Source organism: Halyomorpha halys, unplaced genomic scaffold, assembly GCF_000696795.3.
Source record: "Halyomorpha halys isolate HHAL.00 unplaced genomic scaffold, Hhal_1.1 Scaffold2780.1, whole genome shotgun sequence".
NCBI lineage: Eukaryota > Metazoa > Arthropoda > Insecta > Hemiptera > Pentatomidae > Halyomorpha > Halyomorpha halys.
This window is the reverse complement of record NW_027107534.1, coordinates 72,037-99,157: the sequence shown is the minus strand read 5'-3', so window position 1 is coordinate 99,157 and position 27,121 is coordinate 72,037. Positions and strand designations below refer to the sequence as shown.

The 27,121-nt window shown below is 30.0% G+C and overlaps 1 protein-coding gene across 1 annotated transcript in view; it reads left to right on the top strand.

The window, feature by feature from the left end:
* Positions 1–383: 383 nt before the first annotated feature.
* LOC106691702 (uncharacterized) overlaps positions 384–27,121 on the top strand; it is a gene marked incomplete at both ends in the record, with an annotated part of 79,380 nt that continues 52,642 nt past the window's right edge. The window contains 2 exon segments of the mRNA XM_067045889.1: positions 384–527; positions 23,935–24,131. Coding sequence (XP_066901990.1) covers positions 384–527; positions 23,935–24,131 — 341 coding nt within the window.

Below are 27,121 nucleotides of genomic sequence, written 5' to 3'. Positions count from 1 at the left end.
ATCCTGGTGGGTTGGTCCGAAGTCTTAGGGTATACAGACCTAATGTAGTTATTTTTCAGTCCATGAAATATGAAAACACAAATATAAATTGTCATTTTACATTATTATAAACTTTGACGTCATACATAGTAATAGAATAGTATTACTCTGGAATGAGTAACTCCAAAGTGTAAGGAGCATTCAATTTGTCATCAAATAGGTTATGATTAGTATCATCACCAACAATGGGCAATGAAAAATAAAAACAACTTTAATCCTTTATTCTCTGTTTATATAAAACATAAAACCATATCTTTGTTAATCAAGACTTAATTGTTTACTTATTCATTATGTATCTATTTTGTCTTCATCTCTCATCATTTTTATTATAAAATATGTTTCAGGCTGGGACGAGTGGTCTGATTGGTCTGCGTGCAGTAGCTCTTGTGGTGATGGAGTTCAACAGCGATGGCGTTACTGCTTGCTTCAGGCTGGCTGCCAGGGGTACAACAAGCAGAGTAGGAAATGCAACACATTCCCATGCAGAGGTACGTCATGCCATTTGCATAGCCTAAATTATAATGAAATAAATTTTTATTATTAATGATCTCACAAAGAAAGATTTTTTTTCTACTGAAGCATGGACTATGTCCGTCTCGTTAAGATGACATTTTACAATAAAAAATTTAATTTCCATATTATCAAAAAAAAATATTTACTAAAAGAAAGTCCTTGTGAGTTCAAAGAAACAAAACCCATTAATATAAGTCAACGTTTCATCCCACGTTGTAGATGTTCATCAGAGCTAAAAACGATACTTAAAAGATGTAAAAATAAATGAACAAAATAAATTAAGAATTGAAAAAGATGTACAGTGAAAATTAAAATTAAATAAGAATAACCAAAAGGCTTCAGACAATTAATGAAAACGGAAATAACTTTACATGTTTTTTAATTTTTAATTTACATTGTTCATTTATTGTCATCATTTAAGTTTTTTTTTTGCCCTGGTGGATCCCTGCAACGTGGGGCGAAACGTTGGCTTATATTAAGTATTTTAATGAATATTTGAGTTTTTTTCTTTGACCGTACCCGGACCATTTTTTTTTTATTATCACACAGGGTCAATCATCGACCTTCCAACTTCATTTACATTTTTGCTAAACAAGGACTATAGAGAAGTTTCTATCTTTTATATATTACAGAAAGAAAAATGTTATATAAGCGATAGAAGACACCAAAGTCTAAATGTGGACATTCCAGATTTTACAAATAATTTATAATACAAGCAAGTTAAAATAATAGCCTAGCTCTGAGAAAACTGTTTCCATTCGTATGATTGTAAATTTTTTGGTGGTACTTTCTGTATTTATACTTAGATTTTTAGAAGTTTTATTAATATAATATCTCAGGTAAGTATTATTATCTATTAGCTTAAATGTATCACTATAATGTAATTTAATCAAATCGTAATGTTAATAAATATTGTTTTAACTCATATATTCACAACACCAAACTACAACAATAAATATATGTTTTTGATGTTTATTAAAATACAGTTTTACTTTGATTGCAAATTAAAAAGAACAATCTTAATTAACTAAAGCTTTATACTATCTTATTCTAATTATATCTGCGTTATTCGTATATATTTGTACCTATTGCTAACTTATAATCTAACCTAAAATTTAAACATATAAAGTTGTCATCCTTGTCCATGAGTAATCAATGACTCAGCTGGTCGTTCCAAAGAAAGATTACTTCAAAATAAACAATTTTACTTCTAACCTCAGCTCACAGAAAAATCAAAAACACACCAGACTGCACATCAATGAACATTAATTAAACATTAAAAGAAAACATATGATTTATCTCTCCCTCTCTGCCTGATACCTCCTGCGCATGAGCCGCCATCATCAATTCTTCTGTCTTTTTATATTACAATAAAATGTATAATACGATGTTCTGTACAGTAGTTTGAAAGTTTTGAAAAACCTTTATGAGTTTATTTACATATGAAGTCATATTCAGCAAGAGGATGTTCCTCGTGGCAGTCAAGTAAGAGAAGACTAAAAATAAACTATTTATTTATAGTTATTTTTATAGCATTCATCACCACCAACCGGACTATCCTTCCACGATCTATTACATACGGACAACTAATAATATTCTAATATGAATATATATGGTAAGACACTGTGCCCTAAGGACTTATCCCGAAGGTTCGAATCCGGTTGTTACAGATCCTAATTTACTGTAGTCATGAGTCAGTCCTGAACCCACATGAGCCCTCCAAGATCCACCCAGCCTTTATAACTGGGAACCTTTGATTTATGAAATCTGGTGATAAAATGTTATTCTGACCAAATCACCTCCTTGTACAACCGTTGGTCAACGGTTGGTGAAAGTACTTACTCTTAAAATAATGCATCCCTGACCCCAGATTTCATTTTTTTTTAATAATCTGTATGAATAATATCTATAATATCACTTTTTTTCCTGTTTGATGTTTGAAGCTTTCCAAATCCATCACAAATAATCAGACTAATGAAGAACTAACTCTTATGATTCACTGATGAGGTTAATTGAGACTAAAAAGTTAAAGATGTATCAAATGATCAGTTCGCTGACCTGAAATTAGGGGAAGTAGAAAAAAGTCAACTCACAAAAGAAAAAAAATTAAGGTATTCAACTATGAGAAGTAATTTGAGCAATTTTCTTGAGAAAAAACTACAATTTGTAAGTATGAAAGGGAAATGAGAAATAGTGCTGATAAAAAAGATCTCAAATAAATTACATCTCTAATAAATTACATGTATAATTTTGTAATGTTGGAAATAGTTGGATGAAACATGTACACCACGATTCTAGAAGTAATTTTAATTATCATTTAAGAAAAACATGGTGAATTAGTGATCGCAATTAAACGTTTTTATCTATATTTTTTTTAAAAGTTTTATCCTGTAATTATGGCGCCCGAACTTTTACTCATATCGATAATTAATGATTATCATATATTAAATAAAGTTATATTTATAATACTATATTCTACATATACCATGTAAGAACGTTTAGTGATACAATTATTTTCATGGTAATGAGGTAAACTTTTGAGACTTACGCTCTTCCGGAGTTGAATATTAGTGATAACTCTGAAGTTAAAGAGATCTCAATGAATAATGTGGCTTTAACTAGAAAAAAGATGATGTTTTAAAAATAAATTATTTGTCTCTTTGTCAGATAGATTTAAATTCATGCATTATAAAAGCATTTAACATCCAGCAAAAGGCGAGAGTAAACATGAAAAGTATCGTTAAACTAAAAGACATTACGGGTGCAGCCCTAACTGCCGCAAGAGGTGGTGGGGAGGGTCGCTTTCTTCAGCAAGTCGTAAATAAAAGAACATTATTCACGAGATCCGAGAGAAGCTCACCGGATCAACGCGGAATCGCAACAAGTGGTTCAGCTAACGCATTTAGTTCCCTTATAATTAACTTATAGCACTGGAATAAATATATGGAACCATGTAACTGGTTCGTAATATGAAACTCACTCTACTGACCCTTCATAATTGAGTTTTTTCATTAAATTCTTTTTATATAATTGGTGTAATAATTAATACCCTTGAAATGTATAAATAAAAACGACATTGTAGATAAAACAGCTTTTTATTTTTAAAATACTGGTATCATCACTAGTTGTAACTCATGTAGACCATATTTTTTATTAAAAAAAAAAAAAAAAAAGATTACCAAAGAAAGAAGAAAAATTCTTCGTAGTATATACATGATGAAGTCTAGGAAGTCTAGCTTCCTTTATTTTTATCCTATTATTTTTCTGTTATCCTACCCTTTCTATACAATGTAAAGACAAGTTCTGGAAATTTTTGTTGGATAGGTAATTAAATATATTTTAACTTTAATGATTTATCGCATTTGAATAATATTTATGGAACGAGCCGTTATTGTAATATAGCTGTATCCAGAAAGCTATTGCAAAACCGAAGTGGTTAATGCAATCTGATGATACTAGACTGAGTTATAGCACCAGTTATTGACACTTAAAAGATCTAGTTTTTTTTTAGGTGAAATGTGCGAAAAATAACCAATTTCTTTTATTCTTCAATTTTAATTTCAACCAGCAATCCAGCTTGAAATACCCAGTAAATAAACATAGTTTTGATTTACTTTATTATATTGATGGATTTAATAAGAATACATTTAAGGATAGGCTGGAACAGCCCTCATATTTTACCTGAATTTTCACCATAATTGTTTGGTTAAAATTCATTATATTGAAATACTTTGTAGAGACGACTTAGTAGTTTGAGTAAAAGACTAGAACTAACGTATGCATTGTTAGTATAATGCACGAGAATTACATAAGTGCATGCAGTAAAATAATGTAAAAAAAATTTCATGTGCCACTATTTAAGTCAAGCAGCAATTATTAGTGGTATCTTTAAAAAATGCATTTTTAAAATAAAAAAATTGATTTGAGCTTAAGATAATGAAATAAAACAATATTTAAAAAACACCTGAAATTTGAAAACGTCAAGAAATTTAATCTCATTAATCATAATTAGTCAGGAAATTAGTCCCTTTTTGATGTTTTCTATCTTAACTGATTAAATTAGAGATATTTTTGATATGTATGACATCCATACAAGTAATCTTCTACAATGTAACCCATTCTTTTATATTTTCCATTCATCAAACATTTTAATTACTGTAATTAGTAATTACTCAAAAACATATACTGGTAATAGCTCTTGTATTTAATATTAAAACAAGTACTCTAAATATCGCAATATAAATAAAAGCCTGTGCTTTTATTGAGGAAAATAGAAGATCTTTTTATCCTTTTTTTTTTGGTTTATTTATGGATGCTACACAATAGTATTTGCTGTAAGTAAAATGAACTGCAAAATTTTAAATATATAATTGTATTTAAAATAATACAATAACTATAATAATGTATATTATGACCAAATATAATAATGTTTCTAAAAAATATATAGAAATATTTACCAGTCTTACCGTGAACTCAAGGAAACTGATAAGTATCTGATATATCAGAATATAAAGTTTACAACAATTTATTTTATACATTATTATTTTCTATAATTTTTAATTGAATGCCAACTCATTAATACCTAAAAACTACTCTTCAATTATTCTCTTCTACTGATCGACTCAGTCGTTTGGGCATTGACCTTACATTATTGGATTTCAGCATGACTTTTCCAATTTCCGATCTGCTTCAACCTCAGAAGATTCGTTAATCTTCTTGAACTTCTTCTATTGTCACAAAGTTAGAACGAGGTCCTTCATTTCGAGTTCTCGAGTCAGTCAATCCAACTTGCACATTTTCATTGTTATGAGAGAGGACTCACTAGAAGATCGATTAATCTTAATAATTATTTATTAATAATCAATATGAAAATGTAGATACAAGTACTGAATAAATATACCATTTTATATTTAGAAAAGAAACAATAAATATTGTTTATTCTTCTCACTATTTTTTTAGGGGTGGTCGAACAACAGGAAAATAACGTCGTTAAAAGAAAAAAAAAATTCTTCGGATGAGAATAATGCGTTATATTTTAATTTCACATTTAGCTTTTTGTATACCCAAAAATATTAATTAACGTCATACAGGAAGTAAATTGAAAAACGCAATCACTTTACAAATAATCAAAATAAATAAATTTAATAATCGAAAATATATAAATAGCCAGAATGTCAATAAAAAAGTAAGAATGGAGGAAATTGGTTTATAATTAACTCAGACATTAAGAAATACTATCTTACATGGAATTTATGAAAAGCCTAAACATCATTAAAAATAAATAGCTTTTATAAATCAACAATGATTTTTTTTGTTTTTTATGTCTGACACATGCATATAATGGTGGTGATTAAGATAAAGTCATATACTACGATAAGATACTTCTTTGTATATAGATACGATGATTCAGAGCATTTAAAAAATATATTTACATAAAACTATAAAAATATAGAAAATATGTTATAAATAAAACAATAATAATACATGAGATAAAAGTAATTGTCTAGTTTAATTTTCAAAAAACTCTACAATGCAATTACTGTTATAATTATGATAAACGGCTAAGGTTTATACTTCCATAAAAACGAGGAGATTTAGGAGGAACTAAATGTGAGATTTATTTCCCCTGCCAAATAAAACATAATCAAGTGCAAAGAAAGGTGTTTCTCCTTCTCATACTACTACTTTATTACGACTTTCAAGCTTCTATATAAGTGTTTAGAATAATATTTATTACATAATTTAAATTAAAAATACATGCAGCCTCACGTTTTCTTACTCTATTGAAATAGCTCCTAAGCTTTCCTATAACTGATTATCACTTTATTTATTTTCCTAAAACAATACCTTAACGAAAAAAAAGTTTAAGTCTCAAAATGATTTTCTTCACTTCTAGGAGAGTATGTTGAGTATCTTACATTTGAAACAGACATTTTGTTGTTCATTGTACGACGTGTCGATTACTCTGTTACATAGTTACAACCTCACAAAAGGTGATCACTACACAAATGATATTAGAAGGCAATCCTTCTAGGGCAAACCCGCCCCAATAGGGGTTAGCGATGGTCCTATATCACTTTTGAAACATCTACTTAAAACGAGAAGAGAAGACTTAAGAGCGTTAAATCAAGTAAAATTTAAAAATTTCCTGAAATAAATAATATATCAGCTTGACACTGACACTTGAATAACAATGTTTTTTACACTGAATTAACTTTCAAATATTGACAAATACAAAATACTTGAATACAATTATAAAAGGTATAGCGTGTTACCTAATTTAAAACCAGATATACATTAGTAAAATTAATCTATGGAATTTATATTTTTCCTTTCATAGTAATGGATCTATTGTAACATGCAAATGCAAGAGTCAGAGTCAATCTACAAATCTGAATTAATGGCCATCTGATTACAATATCTAACTGCTTCCGTCTGTCCCACTTCTTTAATGAGACCTGGGATTTTGAAATAAAAATCTCTGAGTATATTTTCTATTTAAATTCGTGTATTGACACAATATTAAAATTTATGCTTATCTCATATTCGTTTTTATAAATTAATAGAGTTTAACTAAATTTTGTTTCTGTTATGATATGATATTAAAATATTGATAAATGAGGTAAATGTAAATTCGTCTAAAGCCTTCATAACACAGAAAATTCGTCACTTTTCAACCAAAAGAGGTAAAGTAAATTATTAATAATATATACATACATATGCGTGAGTATGTGTTTGTGTTAGAAAGTTAATGAGAAATGTTTACATGTAGGAAACAAATTAGTTATTTAATAATAATTTGTAAATTAAAATAGAGTTATATTAAAGAATTATATATTAATCAAATTCAAAACTATCAATCTCAATTAAACTATGGATCTAGGCGCTAGGTCTACTCAACCCACAAGATCGAAAGGTTCTGCAACAATATATGCGTATTAACATTGATTTCAAGGGGCTAACCAGAGCAAAATTACATTACATTTTAAATTAATCTATACTAATTAAGGCTATGGTATTAATTAAGGCTGTTCGACTATCTAATCCTCATTATTCATTAATTATAACGTTTAAAGCTTCATATTGAAAAATCCGAAATGAATAAATTGTATATAAAAATTGTATCATAGAATTTTCTAAGATAATTTTATTTAAGACGAGAGATTTCTTTTTCTATTTGTTAGAGTAGAGAATTTACCACCAAATATACAACGATCTACTGTCCACATCACAAATTCTAGGTTCATACTTGTTTCACCTGGTAGGCCTTCATGGTTAATGTAAGAAGTACATTTTTTTTTTTAAACAATTGATTATTGGAGGAGGGTATAGTCTCATTCTAGAGACACCCCTAACTGTATACAATTTTGAAAAAAATAAGATTAAATAAATAGATTAAAATAATAATTCGTAATAACAGATAAAACTAAAGTTAATAACAAAAAAATGACATTTATGGATTTAACAAAATAAATAGTTGACTTCTATTGAGAAAAAAAAGAAAGAAAGTAAGATAAAATAAAATTTTAGAGTGACAAGGGCAGAACTGATAAATATAGAATTTATAGCAAGATTTCCTGCAGCAGCCCTGGGCTTCATTCTTTGGGTTGTGGTTGGGTTTCTCAAGTTGTAGGTCACTGCTCCTTTATCTGAATATAACTGGGAGTAAAACTTCATGAACCTTTATTTTATGTAATCCTCTGTTGTCTCTATTTGTGATTCCAGATGCAATTGTCGGTTTCTTAAAAACCAAGGAGCATCCACTGCAATTCTTATGACTTTATTTTTAAAATATTTAAAATTTTTCTTTTTCCTAACCGATGCCGCTCCCCATACTTCACAGCCATACATCAACAGGGGCCTGAGAATTAAAAAAAAGTAAGAATAGCAGTTTCTGGTTTTAATTTGGATTTTCTCTTTAGGATAAGATATTGCTAACCTTGAGTTAGTTCGATGTTGATATGGTGGTTTCCAGTAAGGTGGCGTTGGAGGTGCATTCACAGGTAACTTTCTGTTTTACTGGCGTGATTCTATTTTACATTTTTACCTTTGTGGATCATTTCTGGTGGATTGAAAGATATGGATACAGATAATTTTGGATCCAGATATGTCTAATTGGAATTAATAGAGTGTTAGTAAATCAACCAAAACGAAATAGAATTCCAATCTCTGATAGTATCTCTTCCATCTACAAAACTTAACAAAATAGCAATCGTGTTATTATAAATGGTCGAACTGTTTTAGCTAATTTAATTATATGCACAAATGATATGCAACTGATCTGGATCAATGTTTAAATGATTTAAAGTGATTAATTAATCACGTGTGTTAATCCTAATATCACATCAAAAATGCTTAGTTTGAGAAAAGAAATTATGTGATTAAGGTGGTATGCTTACTCATACAAAAAAAATTACTCTCTTCAGCTTTATTTTTATCATATATTAAATTCTAAATTTTATTTTTGGTGAAACACGTATGGTAGTGCAAGTTCGTAACATGATGATAACTTTAAATTTAAAATTAATTTTAATATAATATAATCTGTAAAAAATTCTAATTTATTTTTACTCAAGAACAAAACAACTTAATCTGCTTTTATTAATTCATGAATAGAAAAAGTTATATCGTTATTTTAAATTATAAATCCACACTTGGAAAAAATCCGTCATCTCATTGTTCCTCCATAGTGTGATATTATTTTTTCTGATAAATAAGACGAAACGAGGGAAAATTTTTAAAAATATAATGATAGAAATTATCATGCAAGACAGAGTCTAAAAAAACACTCAGTAACTAGTCTTGGTATAACGGAACCGATAGCACATGAATCAACTTGATTTATGCTGAGCAGCGGTAATTTAAAAATTCCTATCCTTCTATTTATCAGCAGGCGTGATGCTGGTAGGAGAATAGAATGGAATTTAATAATTATGTAAAAAATAAAGAAGGTAGTGATGAATCTTGTCCTTTATAGAGAAAACTGATCGTAGGAAAAATTGAAAAAATAATGTAAAATTCCTTAGATATACCTTGAGATAGTGGTACAAGTAGAAGTCAGATAATCCTTGAAATATATTTTTACATACTTAAGAAATTGTAATCATTCTGACCTAAGAAATTTAAATCAATTCAACACCTAGGAACCTATAACCTACTCCGAAGAAACTAATGTTTGGCTAGAATAACTATGACATTGTCGAAATGTTCTACAGAGTATAAGATTTTTTACATATTTCGGTCATTTTCTGACATACATACTCCCATAAAACATTTCCCTAGGCATATAATCATAACCTTTATTCTTGAATGTATTATCCGTCTTGACGGATGGTGTCAGTCATAGAGAAGACAGTGTTTGGGCAATCACCCAAGCACTTTTGATTCGAAATTGGCACTGATTAATGTTTGATGGCTTTAATAGATAAAAACATTTTTTTTTTTAGTTTTTTTACGTAATGTTCTTACTGCACAGTCTGTTTGGTTGATATTTGATGGAATGAACAAGTGCTTTTGAGCGAATATAAAATTTCATTTAATATTTAAATTACCCGAAAAAAAAAACATATATTACAAAATGCTAAATCAAATAAACAAATAATAAACTTTCCTTACTAAAAATGAATGGTGAATTAAATGCCTAACAGTGTGAGCTAAAATAGTAGTAGTAAAATTTGTGTGAGAATGATAAAACTTGGATAAAAGAAAATTAAAATTGACTATCCGCAGGCATCTACGGAGTGTAAAAATAACCTTAAAATATCATTAAAATTTATTTCCAAATTAGTTTAAAAATTTTAATTTGAACAATTTTTTTCCAAAATAAGAAAAAAAACAAATATTAGTTGTATGTATATTTTTGAAAGAAATCTATGTTTTTAATATGATAATTTTAAGAGTAATGTAAATTCATACATTGCTGATAAAAAGCCACAAGAAAAAAATATCAACTGATACCTCTATTATGCTCTGCTTATAATAACTTAATATAACAAAGAATTTTAATATGATGATGGGGTGAAAAACTAAGGAAATAATTTTTAAAATGGCTAAAGTTAAAAAAGGCCGTAACTTCAGTAAAATATTAACAAAAAAATGTATAAAATAGTATTGTTTGATGATATAATTATTAAAATATGTATTCTTATGTAGTTTTATCAATCTGAATGATAATTTATAATTTAACAATGAATTACACTAAAAAAAACCAAAATAATTAATTTGTTTATAAGATACACATGTAATTAGTGACATATTAATTATATTTACTGGTCACAAAAAAAATGCATTTGATTTGGTTTGTGTGTATATCTCTGTATATATCAGTGTATTAAAATATACCTGACAGAATAGATATCACAATTAATGTGAAAATCACTTTTTCGACAACAAGATACCTTTTACTTTAAGTTAATTGAAGTTCATCTCATATCCAAAAATTTTTTTCACTAACTTTGGTTGTCACTAACCGCATCACTTATTTTCAGTATTGTAAACTCGGCTACTTGAACTTAAATCGATTGCTTAAATGGTTCTTTATATTCAAATTTATTTTAATTTAAAATTAACTGCTGTCTAAATTAGATATTATATTACTTTATTTTAACAAAAACTTTTATATTATTTTGAATATGAATTCGAAACTGTTTAAGAATAAAAAAACATAATGCCTTAAACAAGAACATTTAAGACAATAAATTATTACTTATAAGAACATTAAATATTAAAAGTTATACCTGAATCAAATCTAGTAAAACAGCTCGTTCGTAAACAACGCCACTTTGTTTGTTAATAAAAAATGAAACTTATTTAATGTTTGTAGCTTATAGTAAGTTTCCCTCTTGAATATTCATTATCTTGAGCGAACTAACCGTTGTAATAGAATCAGGATGTTTTAAAATAATTAGGTAAAGTAGTCAGTAGTCATGATAATTTTCTCATTTTATGTTAATTTTTCTATTAAGTTTTAAAGAATTAACGTAAAAGAATTGTAAATATTATGGTAACTTAAACATTTGATAAGATGTTTTGTAACTCTTAATTTATACGGGTTCAAGCACTTTAAAATATAATCCAACGTTTCAATTGCAAAATTAATATTATAATAATCAAATCTGTAAACACCAATGGTATGAAGGGGAAACGGCGCTTACCGCGATAAAGAAATGGAGTTTTTTTTTAGATAGCTCTTTCGTTCATAAGAAATAGTTCTTATTAATTTCTGTTCCAAACTCAGAAGGTCCCTCTAAAATCTTATAGTCTGTGTCTTTTAGAAATTTTGTAGAATTATCGACTGTATGTAAGATGCACATTTGGGAATAGATTGGAATGAAACGTTATGAACAAGTGAGTTTGTATAAGTAAGAAGTTCTCAATTAAAGGAGATTTTGAGATCATTATAATTTTATAAGGAGCATTAAGGATTTTTTGAAGGATTTCGAATTTTAAGGATTAGAGGTTCGAGAAACCAGATGGTTTTAGCGAAACCCCAGAGCTCAATTAGTTTTGTTCTAATAGAGAGGGTAAGAGTAATCTAACTGTTTATAATAAGTAGGAGGTTTGAAAAATTCGTCAAGTAAGTGCTCTAGTAATCAGAACCTACGAGTTGTTGCTTGTCGTTTTAGTTTTGTATCAGGATCTTAAGTAAGTTCCACATGTATTTTGAATTGAATCCTAAATAGCGGATCTAATGAAATGGGATTAGTGTAATATCTTCGAAGAATATTGTAAAGGAGGAAGATGTAGGTTTATGAGTGATGTTGAAAGTGATTTGGTGAGAGTTACTTTGATTCTCCAACTTTGCCATCCTCATTCCTCACCGGAATGAGGTATGACGGTATAATTTGTGATGCAGCAGTTTGATCATTTTTTGCACATAATATGTGCCAAGAGTGAAAGTGGTGAGGACAGTCTTTGTGAGTTAGGAAAATAGCTGTATAAACCACGTAGAGTATAAGACCTAGGATACTATCTTGAGGGACACCGGCAGATTGAGAAAAGATGGTTTAATTATCAAAATTATGATTAATATAAAAGTTTAACTTAGTGAAGTAGAAAAATAGATAGGTAGATTAATAGAAAAGGTCTTGGAAAGGAAAATCGAAGATGTTTTTAAAATAGTTTTGGATGCCAGACCCGATCAAAAGTCTTTTCTAATTCACGAAAGACTCCTTTGCGATTCATCCCACCTTTCCGTATGGAAGATATTACAACCATAACGCGATGACACTGTTGAATTGAAGAATGAGATGTTCGAAATTCAAATTGGTAGTCATTAATTACGTTACTTAAATACAAGATGTGGTACAGGCGTTTTAACATACGTTTTTTTTATAAAAGTTTACCCATGATGGGAGAATATAATATAATATTTTATATTAATAATAACATTTTTATTTTTATTATAGAATATTTACAAGAGGCAAAGAAATAGGATGGACTTGAAGGGATGTGTGTAAATAATTTTGATACTTTTGTGAAGAATAGAAAAACAGTTACTAGTTGTGAATTAAGAGAGAATACTGCCACGAGTATTGGACGTTCGTATCCCCGAGTGATGGTTTAAAATGTTATACAGGAAAAAAAAATATGATGTACAGAATGATATTTTATTTTAGTCATACCATGTCTGTCAATATGGTATGTTTTTAAATTATGGTTAATGGAGGTTGTTTTGAAGTTAAAGCATGATTTTTCTTTGATATCTAAGCATACTTATCAAAGAGCCTTAGTGCCAAATTATTAAAAAGAATATGAGGATTAATAGCCCAAAGAAACAAAAATACTTTTATGCTATGTAAAAATTTATTTATTTTAGTTTTTCAAAAGTAAAAACAATTATTTTTCTTCTTTGTTGCACCGGATAAAACATAAAAATTTTACTAAATAATTTTCGTAAGGTAAAGGAGCTCCGATAAGGACCTTGAGGAGGAAGTTTTAGGTAAGAAAACACCTGACCTACTTCTTTGCCTAGGGCCACGGCTGAATCTTATAACGCAGTTTTACTCTACCTTAGAATTTATTATTTATCTGTTGAGGCCTTTCACCTCGGATATTAGAGCTTTGAACTTTATTTTTTTAAAAATGTTTCCTGAGCTAGAACTCACCTTGATTAAAACATTTAAAGCACATAACTCCGCTTTTGCCATATTAGATTATTAACGAATCATCACATAATGTGTTCACCTTTACCAAGAATGGTTTTCGTGATTTGTTGTTTTAATCTTGTAAACTTTTAGTGGGAAATTTCATAATTACAAAGTGAAAAATAAATAAAATCTGTTCATAAGAATTAAATTCGTAACACGTGGATAAGAAATGTAATATAGTGAAAAATAAAATGGTATTTTTTTTACCTGCACAACTTCATATCTGTCAATTGAAATGACGATCAGTGAATTAGATGCCAGGAGATAATGTCGACAACTTCATATTGCCGTGGAGGTAGCAGTACTCAGTTCTTATGAGAGAGTTAGAACATTCTTCTAATTTGCCATGAAATCATTTTTAGTAGATCGTTAGCAAGTGAAAATCAATTATATAAAGTTATATTTTTAACGTACTATTATTATAGGATTTATAATTATACTGAATATTTATGCCAGAAAGATTTAATTTTGTTAATGTGTGCAATTTTTGTTTTCCCAACTATTAGTGACACGTCCAAACTGAGTTTATTTATTAAGCTATTCAATGTCTGTATACCTATATTTTAATTTTATTTGACCCAGTAGGAGTGAAAAAAAAGTTTTAGTCTTTGTGTTTATCTTTATCTTGACTTAAAGACTTTATGTCAGTCTTCGGGATAGTGCACAAAGCATGCCAACAAACATTGAAGGAATCGTTTTACCTGACAGAGCTAAGATTATATGATTTAGTCGGGTTTTCCAAAGTTTAAACCAAACGCATAATGTTATTAGACTTTTTGATTATGTTACCTTACTTTAGTAGGGTCCATGGATTTGTATTTCTTATTCAGACCGTTGTATCATCTGCGTTTGTAGCTGTTGAAATGTTTAAATTCCAAAGAATATCTAGAATATATGTCATATAATGTTGAGTAACATGTACAGGACCTTGGCACTGATATTGGCCTAGTAAAAGTTTTAAACTACACAAAACGGATAAAAAAGTGTCGTAGAAGGATTTAAGAAGGTATTAAGAAAGTGGAATTATTGTATCGAGTCGAGTTTAAAAAGCTCAACCAAAGTTTTGCAAACGCTAAAAAAAGTCAGTTGCTTATGATTTCTGCACTAGTGCCATGGATATCAAGTCAGTCAGTTACTTTGTGTAGTTGTAAAATATTCTAGGACTAAATGAAAGATCCGGGTTTGTTAATTGTTTGTTTGTATATCAACATAAGTTTTAATTAATAATAACAAAAGCCATGTGTACCAAGAAGTAAATAATCAATCATTAAGATATAATTAATGACATATATAGCACACTAAAGGATTCCTAATCCTTTCCTAGAAATTTCCTAGAAAATCCTAGGAATTTCCTAGAAATGAATAGAAATCTATTCACTATGCTGAATTTCTGTACATCCTATACTGGGAACAAATTGAAAACTGGAATGTGATGTGGGATTCGGCGCAGCCACATCCCTCCCTAAATAAGATCATTTATCCCAGCTGACACTACGGCCACATTCTAATAAGGCAGTCCTTCAACCGAACCTATATGAGCTAATTAAGCTGTTCATACCACACGACCCACATCTACTCCATCTACCCCCGCGCTACAGCCCACCACCTACCCTTGATATAATTGGAGGCTGGAGTAATATTCTTTCACTCACTAGCAATAGGCCACGAAATATTTTAATCTTAATAATATTTTAAATAAATAAGTAAATTCATTTAAATAAACCCATTTGTAGGGGTTTATTTGTATCCATTTATAAGACCACAATTTATAATGAATTATAAATTATAATTCATTATAAATTATAATTTTAATTATAATTTATAATGAATTTATAAGACTACAAATGAATTTTGATGAGACCGAATACCTGTCAGTAAACTGCAGAGAGGCCACGGACCTTCAGACTAATGGAAGTATATGTAAGAAGGTCCTTCAAATACCTGGGGTCCACAATAGATGGGAACGGTGAGTTGGAACCAGAAGTTAGGAGGCGAGCTGGTCTAGCAAGAAGGTTAACCAGAATGTTGCACCCAGTCCACTTGAATGTGTCATCTCAACGGACAATAAAAGGCGATTTTTTAAAAGTATTGTTGAGCCCTCACTTAACTACGCCGCAGAAACCTGGACACTTAGCCCAGGACTACAAGCTACAAATGGTAGAGATGGATTTCTGGAGGAGATACCTGCGGATTACCCACCTGGATATAATCAGGAATGCAGAGATCAGAAGCAGGCTAGGGGTGACGGAAGGAGCTCCCAAGAGGTTTGGAAGGGGCAGACTGGGCACTTTCAGCGGATGCCGGAACGTAGGTGGCCGAAGAGACTTCTGAAATGGGTGCAACCAGGAAGACGAAAGAGAGGAAGACCTCGAACCGGTGGAATACCTGCGTGGAGGACATGGTATAGGGGACTTGAGGAGGAAGATTGGTGCGATAGAGAAAAGTGGAGGGACGCTCTGACTTAGACAGGCAACCCAATGAGGGAAAAAACCTGCAAAAGTAAAAGTTAAGTAGGTATATAAATAAACTCGTACATTAATATAAATAGTTATGAATTTGAAATAATGACACATGTGCAGGAAGCACTACAATTCAAATTAAAATGTGAAATTTCTATAAAATAAAATATTTGACAAGTTTAGACGACGTTCAACATCTCCTGTCCTGAGTGCTAGACATTAAACACCTTTTTTAATACTTAGTTTTAATATTAGTGGACTGTACGTAAGAAATTCCATGAAATTTAAAATAAAAGCTTTTATTGAATGATTTACAAGGGACGGGGCTTTCAAAGATAAACATTTCTTATTAGGAGTGTTAATTAATTTTGAATCATTACGTCCATTGTATGAATTATGCCCAAAAGTGAATTAGAGTGATAATAACAATAAATACATTATCTCAGGTAGGTAAATAATTATTCTGAATGGTTAAAGGCGTACCTTATTTCTTTCCTCTGGGTTATCTTTCCCCATCGTCGGAGAACAGCTCCTCAGGCTCTATCAACTCATTTGTAGGGTATGAAGCAAAACCAAGTAACAATACCATGAGTCTAGATGGTTATCCAACCACTAGATAGATTTGATTTTATTTGTGAAAGATAATGTCTTGTACAAATTCATTACACAATATACAATTATAAAAGAAAACCTGAGTCTAGTGCGCCATTACAAAAACAATAAACAAAGATAAAACAAGTTCTCCATAACAAAATAATAAACAAAAAAACAGACTGGATAATACACAACTATTAACATACTATTCGTTACACCATTATATTTAACTTAAAATAATGAGAATTCTTTTAAATAAACGAAAGCGTGATATAAATAAGGATATTAATTGGCTTCGAAAACTATTTACATAATAGAATTTATATGTAACTTACAAAATTAAACTAATCATATACTGTTACAATGTAAATATATGGTTTGTTCAATTTGGCTTCTCTATCAATGTTCAATTTATTTTCAATGTTTTGTAAGTCGCAAGATACGGATACGGGTGGATTTAAGATTTATGGTCTATTTTCTTTAAAGGTGGAACAATGTAGGAGAATGTGGAACAAACTGACAGTCAGATGATTTTGGTTGTTTACCCTCTTAATGTGCGTTTAAACTAGGTTTTAAAGTTTCTGATTCCAGTTGTTTAAGAATATTTTTTACTTCTTTTATTCGGTAATATGAGCCTCTTATTTTAAAAAATCCTTTCTTGTAGGAAACATTTTGATCAATATTGCGTAAATGTTAATGATGTGAATATATTTTTCTCCCTTCAACCCATTCCTCTAATGCTCTATCGTGATTGATGGAAATGTTTTTACTTTTTAGTATTTCTTTCAGCCTAAATATTTCCTGTTTGAGATTATTGTTATTTAGTGAAACTAATACTGGTCATTTTTTAAATCGAAAACAATTATTTACGGCATAATTAGGGAGACTTATATTTGCCTGGTTTAAAACCTCTTTAACTTTTCCCAATGTATTTTCATTGTCTGTGTAAGGGACATTATAAAGAACAAAATTATTTTTCCTGAGCTGCCGTTTCAAGAAGTTGACTTCTTGAAGCTTATTGGTTTTTTCTTCTAGGGCAGTACAAGTGATTTAATGGAATTTAGTTTCTAAATGATCTCAGCATTTATTTTATTATTCTTTTCAATATTATCGTTCATTTCCTTGATAGCATTCATTATATCTTTGTTTGTAATGCCTATTGTATTTATTAAATGATTCTTATTATCCAACTAATAACTCTGCTATACATGATTATGCAGCTGTTTACTCTGCTATATACGGTTATGCAGCTGCTAACTCTAAATCTCCTTTTTTCTGGCCACAGAAGCTGAGAAAGCAAGCTTCTGTACGGGTCGCTTGATGGGTTTATATTGGGATAATTTTTTTTTCAAACGAAACATATGTTTGACACGGTAAAATATAAATAAATATGACAACCTGCAAAGTGTTTTACGTTTACTACTTAGGAAAGCCGTGTCTATTCCTTTTTTATAAAGCCCTTCCAGCTGCTACTGTTGTCACATTCTACACTAGATCGCCAGATCATATCTCAAAATGAAATTTCTTTGAGAATATGTATATAACGCTATTTTTACGTTTAAAAAATGACTACCTCACCCATAGAATCTTTTAAACTACTGAAGTGTGTTATTTAAATGTTGAAATAGTGATACTTTCGCGTTTCATCGCTTATGCTTATGTTAGTCGGATAAGGTAAAAATTTGGAAATGTTTAAGCCATTCCTTTCAAAAGCTGTATTTACATAATGACAGACGCTATCCTTTCAAGCAGTTATGCATAGTGTCATCAAAAATTTAAAATAATACATTACCAATCTCTCTAAGCATTCACTTGAAAAATATATGATTTTTTTTTTCAAGGAATTAATTTTCAAATTTATTTTTATTGAAGAGGTTGGATATTTTGGAAAGGAGTAGTCTAAAGGTGATGGTGTATTAATCAGGTCTCTGTGTTATTTTCTTTTTCCCGCACCCTTCATTAAAATAAACTAGTTCATCATTCATATACAATACATGAAATGTATTATATATTATTTTACTCAATATACTCTATAACCTGTAGCCGTTGATTCAGGCGTCTGGGCTCGGGAGCCCTCTAGGCTCAACCCAGCATGATAAAGTGGGTAATAGACTTTAATTGGGTAAAAATCTGGTAATCTAGCGTGCTCTAACCAAATCACTTCCTTACCCAACCATTGGTCTCGTAACAGTACTTACTTATCAAGTACTGCACCCATGATCCAACTACCCCTCACGATAGCCGAGTGTTCTCTGTATTACTAGAAATGTTTAGTCAATTTAATATTGTTTTAATTTTGACTCAGCGAGAGATATTAGAAAAAAATTAACAATTCTTAGCAATATTAACGCAATTAGATTTAAAATTAGTAGGCATGTTCCTAAATTACCCTGCGGTTTCACGTTCAATTTATAATTTTGTCAAGTTTCACGAAAATCACTGGAACTAGTTCCCAGTAAATGTTAGTGAGAAATAATGCTTTAGTTAAATGTTCATGCTTAAATGCTTCAATTCAGTTTCGATTCATATTTAGAAGGTCAAATTATTTTATTTAAACTACCATTGCCTGTAAAATACATAACTTTATACTTCCACTTTTAGTTCTAAATGTGAGTCTGTCAATTAGCTTATTGAGAGACGGCAGACAATAAAAAAGTGGCATTAAAAATCAAACTATAAATAATTCATAGTTTAAATAAGTTCATCAGGTGAACTCTTTCTATGATAGCGGTAATTTAATAATTTTCATATAATTTGTCATAATCATCGTTAATTGTTTTTTAAATATTGTTTCTGTAATGATTGAATGATCATTTCATGGAATATTTTAAATCAAGTAATCTGTATTTTTTTTTTGAAAAATGAACCATGCAACAATCGCTTATTGAAATATTTCTCAACGATATATTTCTGAAATAATTATCTGATTGTATTCATATTTTTAAAATACAGTTTTTATCCCAAACCTGGACCAGAACTGATGAAGAAAAATCGCAAATATTCGGACAACACCTTTCTAAAACCTTTATTCCGCATCCTGATATCCTTAACCCAATTCATCTTGAATGTATTGAAGCAGAACTAAATATTCCACTCCAAATGATCCTTATACCTAAAGCATTTCATCCATCAGAAATATCCAGTATCATTCAGAGATTACCTAACAGCAAAGCTCCTGGATATGACCTAATAATATCCCATATCCTAAAAGTCATCCAATTCCTCACCTACATATATAACGCCGTTCTCCGTACCACATATATCCTTGAACCATGGAAATTATCTTTACTCAAAATGATACCCAAACCCCATAAGGCAGCAGAATATCCATCCTCCTACCGTCCTATCTCTCCATTACCTATCATGGGCAAAATCCTCGAAAAACTCATTTTGAAACGCTTATACTCTATCTTTGATTCCAATCATATAATACCAGATCACCAATTTGGGTTCCGAACCTCTCATTCAACTATCCAGCAATGTAATCATGTGGTCTGCGTGGGAGTCTTTTTCGATGTAGAACAGGCTTTTGATCGAGTCTGGCACCCGGGAATGCTTTACAAACTCCGTAAATTCCTACCTCCTACATACTTTCTCATTATTCGTTCCTATCTCACTGACAAATTATTTAAAGTAAACCACAATGGTTCCTATTCATCCCTCTTCTTTCAGTCCTCTGGTTTTCCTCAGGGTAGTATCCTCGGTCACATCCTCACAATCTATACAGCAGGCATCCCAACCAATCCTAAAACTATCCTCACCACGTATGCCGATGACATATGTGTGCTCACTGTTAATAATAACCCTTTAATTGCATCCCAAACTCTTCAGTCCCATATCACAACCCTCGAAGAATGGTGTCGTAATTGGAGAATTAAAATAAATTCCAACAAATCCAATCAAATTACCTTTACACTACGTCGTAAACCTACTGATTACCCTACAGTATACTTCAATAATGTTGTCCTTATACCTGTTAAACAGATCCGCTACCTTGGACTACATCTGGACAAACGACTAACCTGGAATCCTCACACAAGACGGAAAAGACAGGAAACTGCACGTTGATTTCGACTATTACAGCACTTACTAGACAAACGGTCCAAACTTCCGATTCATTACAAAAGGCTAATTTACATGATAATTATAAGGCCTATCTGGACATACGGCGTTGAGCTTTGAGGCTTCACTAAACCTTCGAATTCCTCTCGCATCCAATCCAAAATCCTAAATGCTCCCTACTTTGTCACAAATAAATGCATCCACAAAGACCTGAATGTTCCCTTTGTAACCGATCTAGCCCGAACCAGATAATAATCCTTCCATGACAAACTCCCTAACCACTCAAACCCTGGTTTGAATTAGTTTTTAGAAAATTAGTGTGTAATCTTGCTTCCTCTTTTATTCCGAACAATCCTCCGAGACGTCAGAAACGAAGATGGCCTCGAGACCTTATATTGTGAAAACGTTTTTAGTGTGCTACCAATGGGTAGTTTCTCTGCATGCTTGTACCATATCATTATGATTTCCTCAAATTTACTTGATGTATTTTATGAACAGTTGTAAATATCAATAAATAAATTTTTAAAAAATACAGTTTTTCTCAAAAATCCAAAATAATAATTTTCGAAATAACTATATTATTGAATATCATTTAAAATATAGAATACTAGAGGTACACTACTCGTGGATAGCTCATGACCATTGTAACAAGTGTCGTTGTCACTGCCATGATAAAAATTGTAACAGTTGACGTCATGACTTTATTTACTGTCTATTGTCGAAACAGCCGTACAAATATTTATTTAAACAGCCCCGAAAAAGTTAATGTGACGCAGATTGACTAAGCATATAAAGGCTCCTTATTCTCTTCATTTTCAAGTCCGAAAATTCAAATACTGCCGAGACGATATAAAATTTATTTTTGGTGGAACCACGAAATAAATAGCTAATTTCCTATAACTAATTTGTTATAAGAAGCATAACCTTTCCTATTTGAATTAAATAAGGAAATTCAACCCCTAATAAATAAATTAAACAGTAAATATAAAGTACCGTAAACGAAAATATGTTCTTTCTTCAAAACAGGCTATTATCCATCAAATACAGGAAGAGTTTTCTCTCTATCTGCTTCCCCTAGGTGGCACATTTTCTTATCCCCACTTTTCGAAGGGTTCCTGCTATAGGCGATAGCTTATCGTACTAGCAGGAGCGTTGCTGTCAACGTAAACGAAAATGTAACAAAAGAATCTCAATATATGGATATCACCCCAATTTTTAAAGAAAATGATGGGATTTTAGGCATGGATTCGAAAATAAAATTTTGCTTTGTTCAAAACATGGAATTAAAAACATTCTGTACCTATCAGTATTTATTATTTTTTTCTTATTATATAGTTTATTATATGGAAATTTCATATTCTCAAATTACAACTCGATATTACGTTCTTACCTTGAACAAGGCAGAACTTTTTATTTTATTTATTTTTTAGCTCCCAGAGAATTTTAAATATTCATGTGCCCTGTATGAGAGTATGAATAATAAATAAGATGATAACGTATTAATGGAAGTTTAACAGTGAAGCGGAAAACTCCACCTCGCTGGAAAATGAATGAGTTACTTTTGAAAAATAAATCTGATGTTCTAATCGAGGGAAAACCATTTTTTTTTTTTTATTTCGAATTTCAGAAGTTAGTTTCAGTAGACTAAAAAAAAAAAAGATATACATGAAAAATGATAGACAACGCTGAAATTCAATTAGTAGTAACCATTCCTACATAAAAAATTGCATAGTTGGAAAAATAAGTTAAATCCTTGTATCTTCGGCATTTAGAAAGAAACATTCAAGGACTCTTCACACTCAAATTGAAAACAATCAAGGCTTAACTGCTTCATGAAATTACATAAATGATATAAGATTGAATGGAATTTCAAATTTGTTTGTCTCTAGAGTATATAACAAACAATTATCCCAATCACACATGCATTAATAATATAATTCATCCGATTGCATTCAAGTTATTTATAATACTTTTGTTATGATAGTCTAAGTTATTCCTAAAAGCTTGCAGCAAAAAAAAAAAAGTCATAATATAAGAAATACAGAAAATTATTTGACGGTTTTGTTGATGATTAAATTTAAATCATGAAATACGGAAACCATTTACTTGTTTTACTGGAGTTGATATTTTTTAAATAAAATTATGATAATAAATGAAAATAATACTTGAAATCCAAATAAATTTACATAGAATTTATTTACATCATAGTCATATTATTTCAAACAGAAGAACACTATAAATAATATGATTGTTTACTTAAGCTCAACCAAAAACAGTTTTTTTGAAAAAAAATTAATAAGTAATATAATAAAAATAATGAAAAGTAATATAATTTAAACAATTTATGTAAACATATAATGTTTAATTTAGTTAAAAATTACATTTTAATATTTTCCAGAATACTTGGTTATTTAAAATTTATGAAGTAAATGTATTTAAATAAAGAATACCAATAATATTGCACAGTATTTCAAAATATTCTTTACATTTTTAATAAAATATATTTTTAAAAGTAGTTAATTTGTTACTTAAATCTATAAATGAATAATAAATTATTTTAATGTATATATTGTATATATATAAAGAACTTTTAAGCTAAAAATTATTGTTATATTTACTGTAATTCTATTTTAAAGTCCAAAATTTTGAACACAGTGGAAAGATGTTATGACTTATAAATATGCCACCATAAGCTTACATTTTTATAAGAAAAACTAAAGCTTGGAGAATGTTTTTTGATGAGAGCTTACAACGAAGATGTCCCCTCTTTTTGGTTGGAAGATGCTCAGCTGGATATAAATTGATGGTGGGGTTTTCAAAATAACCATATTTTATCTGAATAAGACTAAGTTACCACTGATTACAGTAATGTAAGCATTTAATAATTCAATAAAGCCCCATTATGTTCCATAAATATAAACGTAGTAAACAAAAAATGTACACTAATCCTAATTTGAATTTCTGAAAAAATAATAACGGGATTTTTAAGTAATGTGGGTGGAGGATGAGGCCTGGGTCTAACTGCTGACCAAGCAACAGGATTTAGATTTTACAGTTGTGTACTTTCAATTAAAAATTATTCGTTATATTGTTTAGTCAATTATTTTCTTCTGTTTTAGGAGTAGTGGCTCCGCTATCTCTGGAAGAAAAGAAGTACTTCCACCCCAGCCAGTGGGAGCGAGTACCGGGCCGAGAGACAGCCTGGCGACTCAAGCCAAACTCGTACCTCTGGCTCCCCGCTGCCGAACTGCCCTTCCCCAACAACTACTTTAAGAACCACTTCGCACTACTCCTCTCCCTTAGGATAGATCCAAAGGTAAGCTCAATCTATAACTTCACCCACTGCGGATAAAACTTTTCACAAGAAAAGTCTTAATACTTACCTTTAGAAATACTCCCAGAAGAAAAAAAAACAACAGATCTCGTATTATAAAGTTCATATCTACTCAAGAGAAAAAGGGTAGCCAGAATTAGTTATAATACTATTATCCTTAAAATATTTTTAATTTAATTTTGGAACTTTTAAAAGAAACCAGTAAGTATTTTTCTTAAAGTCGCCTAACTTCGGGAAAAGATTTTTAAACCCAAAGCAAGATATTTAAAACTTAGTAACCATTTAGAATATTTTTTGTTGCAGGAATATATTACATTTGGTCACAATTTTTTTTCAAAGCCCCTATTCGAAATTTCAGTTTCGTAGTTAACATTAGCTGTGTGTTGAGATCTTATTTTTCTCTGAAACTGGGTTTCATTTTAAAACATGAATGTGGTGTATGAGGTATTTGAGGTAGATGACTATTATGTGGTATTAGATGGTGATGTAGCACATCAATGGTATGTGTCAATGAACCTTAAAACTAGGCCTGAATATTTACAATGTTTACAAATTGGAACAGTGGGTCAGTTAGATATTTCACAAAGTTCAGGAATTTAATATGTATACTCCCGATAAAGTCTTGGAACGTAGGAACATCCAGAAGTTTGTTAAGACCCGGTGGTTTTTCCTTCTTTCATGCTGTAGTCCAGACGATCTTCCCCATTATTGAATTTTAGAAGTTTTGTATATGAGGCTACGTACCATGGGTTGAAGCGGTGTAATTTTAACCGGATTGAAAGGATCGATGAAGTCACAAGATGGTGTAGGCGGTAAGATTTCCTCCTGAACGTTTTCGTTTTATGATATAGATGGGTACAAACGTTTTGATGACGGTTCAGTTTCATACCTAAATAGACTATGGCGTTGGGTGGGGAGATAATTGAGTTTGCCACTAGGAGCGTTCTCAAGGTTCGTAAATGCCTATACGTAGCAGCTGTTTTAGAAGTACGTTTGGAAACCTCTATGGCCAGGGGCTTGGTTGTCATTAGCTCTTCTTAAGATTGCCTTGAGCTGCTTCGCACAAATGAACATGTAATTAGTGGGTCGGGCCAAGTCAGGTGTAGGTGTCCCGTGTGTTCTTCGATATCACGGCGATAGTTCTAGTAAGTAAAAAACAGTAAAATTAGGTAAAACATTAAATAGCTAATAATTGCTTTTAGTCATATTTTTTTTTCAAATTTTATGCATTTTATATAATTTATTATATTTATACATAATCGTTATTTTTTGTTATTTTGGTATATAAATTAAATTTTGTATATTTTTAATTGGTAGAAATATTTATAATTTTGTCATATAAAACATAAATAATTTCAGATATTACAATGTTCCAGAATTTTACATTGTATTATTAAAACAAAAAAAAAATATTGCATTCAACCAATTGCTAGGTGTGGTCTCTTAAAACGGATCTGAGAATTCTGTCTGATCCATGATTACTAATGACAATGAGGAAACTTCCTCCATGTAGAGTCAGTGATACTCTACATCCATAAATACATCTTCTAAGTATTTCCCTGGTTTAGAAGAGACATACTGGTGAAAATGAAATACCTTGTCAGCCCTGCAAGGCCTTAATTGAAAATGAACATTGAATAATTAACAATATTACACCCATTGTATATATTGGAATATTTCATGTGAAATTAATTTGTTTTGTTTAGTTTATTTAATTTAGTTTTCATAGCTTTCTTGTAATTTACTTTATTTAATATTATATCAACATTAAAATACATAGTTAATAAATTTATAAATTACAAAATATAATTTTATTTATAAAAAATAATAAATTAATTAAATAGTTTTTGCTTGATAGAAGAGCTGCGAATACCTTTTTTAGACTTTTATGCTCAAAATGGAACCGAAACAACATTAAGAGTCCAAAGGGATCAGATTTTTCATCAATTATTTTTACAGCAATAAGAAAAAATCATAAATTAAAATTTATAAAAACGTGAAATATTTCCTAACTTGAAATATAACTTTATTGAAAAATTGTCGAATTAAATTTAATAAAACGTAAATCTTTTTATTTAATGTAGGCGCCTTATACTGTCACATAGATTTTCAAAATAGCTTTTGAGTAGAGATTTGATCCATAACTAAAAAGATTTAAAATTTTATTTTTTTTTATTTTGTCATAATAAAAATGAACTAAATATCTTGTATAAATAAAAATAAGGCATTTTACAATTTGAATAAACCAAATGCTAATATATTTCATTACAAAGTGAGATTTTTCGTATGTCAATAGAGATTAAAACTAAATCATTCATAAATTGGGTACTTCATTTAACTTTAATGAATAACGTAGCTATATAGATATTTACGTTATTTAAAAATTTACGTTTTAATACAATTTTTAATCAATTCTGGTATGTATTTTATGACTTAGGATTATTTATTGATTTATTATTCAGCTTATCAATAAATAGTTATAATTACAGATCTATAAAATATTAACAATAGGTATTCGTATATTTCGTCTCACCATTTTTTTTTCATCCTTTTGTCACCTAAACACAAGAGAGAGTGTTGGAGTTAACGCAAACCTTCTTATGTCACGCGACGCCATTAAATCTTATCTTTTGTAGCCTCACAGAATAGAAAAGAAAATCATCCAAATGGAATAGACCTTAGAAGAACTAATGATATAGTTCTTAATAATAACATCATTTATGATTCGTGTAACGATTTAAAAAACTTTTTTATTTCTTGTGATTTATTATAATGATAAATTATTTACCGTGTCTTAATTCCTTTTTATGCAGCTAAATAGGAAATTATAAAAATGCATGATTAACCAAATGAATTTATAACAGAAGTGAGGGGAACAAATTTTGCTAAAAATTGGTTAAGCTTAATAAATTGCCGTGTACGGGGCTCGGGGTTTCTAAGCCCGATTAGGGGTTCCCCGTACAGGTATTATA